The following is a 2,455-nucleotide window of genomic DNA, read 5'->3' on the forward strand; positions in this document are numbered from 1 at the left end:
TTTTGTGGAATTATTTCAACATGTGTTAATCACGGTATGACATCTCGACAATGACAGATCGTATTTTGTGGTTATGATTCGTTGCAATTTGATGGATTTCGCCGAGTATCACTTACAGTCGGCTTTCAACGCGACTCGATTTAAGAAGCGCCATCTCTTTCACGCCAGGTTCTCATATATTTTTTTCTTGCAAATATTTTTTTCTTGCAAAATTGTATAAATTGAATAAGTTTTGCAATAATAATAACGAAAATAATTAATAGAATTTATAATAAATGAAAAGAATTGAAAAAACACACAAATATTTTATATTATATGATTCACCAGAATAGCTTCACTTCGTGTTGTTTACGTTGTTTCTTTTGACAGGTATGAATGTTTGACAAATACATATTTTCTCCACGTAACCATCTCTACATGGTCTACAAGGCAAAGCTACATATCATATAATATAAAATATTTGTGTGTTTTTTTCAATTTTTTTTATTTATTATAAATTCTATTAATTATTTTCGTTATTATTATTGCAAAACTTATTCAATTTATACAATTTTGCAATTTTATTTGCAAGAAAAAAATATATGAGAACCTGGCGTGAAAGAGATGGCGCTTCTTAAATCGAGTCGCGTTCAAATACATTGTCAATATACAACGCAAGTGATACTCGGATTTCGCCGCGAAATTTAAAAGCAGAAAAATGTATATTTATTTATGTAACAGATACAAATATTTTCAATGCAACCAATAAAAGTCTGTGGTTTGGAAAATAATTTGAAACTTCATGGATGTATTTTTGAGTGAAATATTTATTGAACTTCAAATCAAATAGAACAGAATAAAGGATTTCGGAAAAGATTCGTGTTCGTTTCGGATTCATGATTTTATGCTTTTTAATTTTGATCAAATTTGGTAGAATTCCAGCTTCCAAATCAGACCTCTGCTCACTTCTGGATCATTTTCCAAGATTGGATCACGATGAAATTGTACTTTGAAATATGAATCCATTTTAACTTCAGACTTCAACAAATTGGCAGATACACAATTGTTGGGTGGATTTATCTCTAAGCGAATCTCGTACATGACTGATGGTTTGACAAGGATTGGATAGGGTAATGACCAATTCAGTACAGTTGATCCTAGACTGGTGTTTCCATTGTAAAAAACAATCGCTTCGTCGCTTGATGGTTCCGTTGCATTTGGAATTTTTACTATAGTTATCTTCACCAATAGCTCCTCTTTCAAATGAAGATATTTGGATTTACGACGTTCGTATAGGCTGCCGCATCGGAATCCTTTTAGAAAAGCCGGTTTATTGACAGAGAATGTGGTTGTTTCCAAGTTTTTGATGAAATATGGCTTATTCGATTTATGGCGTGAAAGAAGTCGAGAACAGTTGACAATCACCTTGTCTTTCCAAGGGGTCACTTTGCAACGTTTTTCACGCTTTCCATTAAACATCTTTGATTGGAAATTTTTGTCCGGAATCATTTGAATAATGTCCTGTTGTTCGTCAAATGAAAACGTTTTTCCATACGACGGAATGAGAGTGGCAAATTCGTCAATTGTCATCGTTCCAAATCGAAAATCTTTAAAAGATTTGCCAAGCTGAGATTGCACAATTCGTTTGGTCAAAATTTCCTTTTGGCTGGTTGCTCTGACCCATAACATAACCGCTTCGAATAGTTCGATTTCAGAGCACGAGAGCCAATCGAGCTTCAAAATGGAATCCATTGTTTTCTTATCGCATTTTTGAAAGCTGGCTGATTTCAATACTGTCTTTGTTTCGGCACCGATTATATCTTCACATGCGTTCCTGAGGCTTGGTCGATCGAGTAGAATACTTAAACCGTAGTATTTGCAAACGTTGTCTTCATTGAGGTGTCTTTTCATGAATTTATCACACACCGTCATACATGTATCCATGTCGTACATATTACCGAGATTCATAACTTTGCTAACATTATCCTTGGTCAATTGCACACGATCCAAGTAGAAAAACTGTAAAAATTCTTTGAAAACAGCGACTGACACGTCCACAATTTGTACTTCATTCTTCTCCTTCCACGATCCGTTGAACATTGTGGCAAATACATTGCTGGCTGCGGCCAACAACACTTTGTGCGCCGGAACTTTAACGATCGGCTCATTTTTGGGATTGAACACAAAGTATACATCGGCCAGTTCAGTGCTTAAATACAGTTTTTTACCGATGATTGCAAGAATGTTACTTGGATCGTCACTTGGTGATGACATATCGTGATTTGTTGTTTGTGCTGTAAATTGAGGTTGGGATTTAGTAAAAGGCAGATGTTGTTGCACAATTGAAGAAATGCAGAAAAACAATTACCTTGATCGGTTGATTATTTCAACGGGAACAATCTTCTCGTATTTTAACTTTTCGCTCACCGTTGTCAGGGAAAATACTGATTTTGGATCGATTGAATTGAATAATTTT

The 2,455-nt window shown here is 34.7% G+C and overlaps 1 protein-coding gene across 1 annotated transcript; it reads right to left on the reverse strand.

The window, feature by feature from the left end:
- Positions 1 to 900: 900 nt before the first annotated feature.
- LOC116343128 lies at positions 901 to 2,253 on the reverse strand. The gene has a single exon (XM_031771038.1). The coding sequence runs from the start codon at positions 2,251 to 2,253 to the stop codon at positions 901 to 903; it is 1,353 nt and encodes a 450-aa protein (XP_031626898.1).
- Positions 2,254 to 2,455: the final 202 nt, after the last annotated feature.

This window comes from Contarinia nasturtii, unplaced genomic scaffold (genome assembly GCF_009176525.2).
Source record: "Contarinia nasturtii isolate CC-2019 unplaced genomic scaffold, AAFC_CNas_1.1 Cnas_scaffold_961, whole genome shotgun sequence".
Classification (NCBI taxonomy): domain Eukaryota; kingdom Metazoa; phylum Arthropoda; class Insecta; order Diptera; family Cecidomyiidae; genus Contarinia; species Contarinia nasturtii.

What these genes read in the sequence shown, in the direction of transcription:
- LOC116343128 (XM_031771038.1), bottom strand. Translation starts at nt 2,253, where the DNA reads ATGTCATCACCAAGTGACGATCCAAGTAACATTCTTGCAATCATCGGT.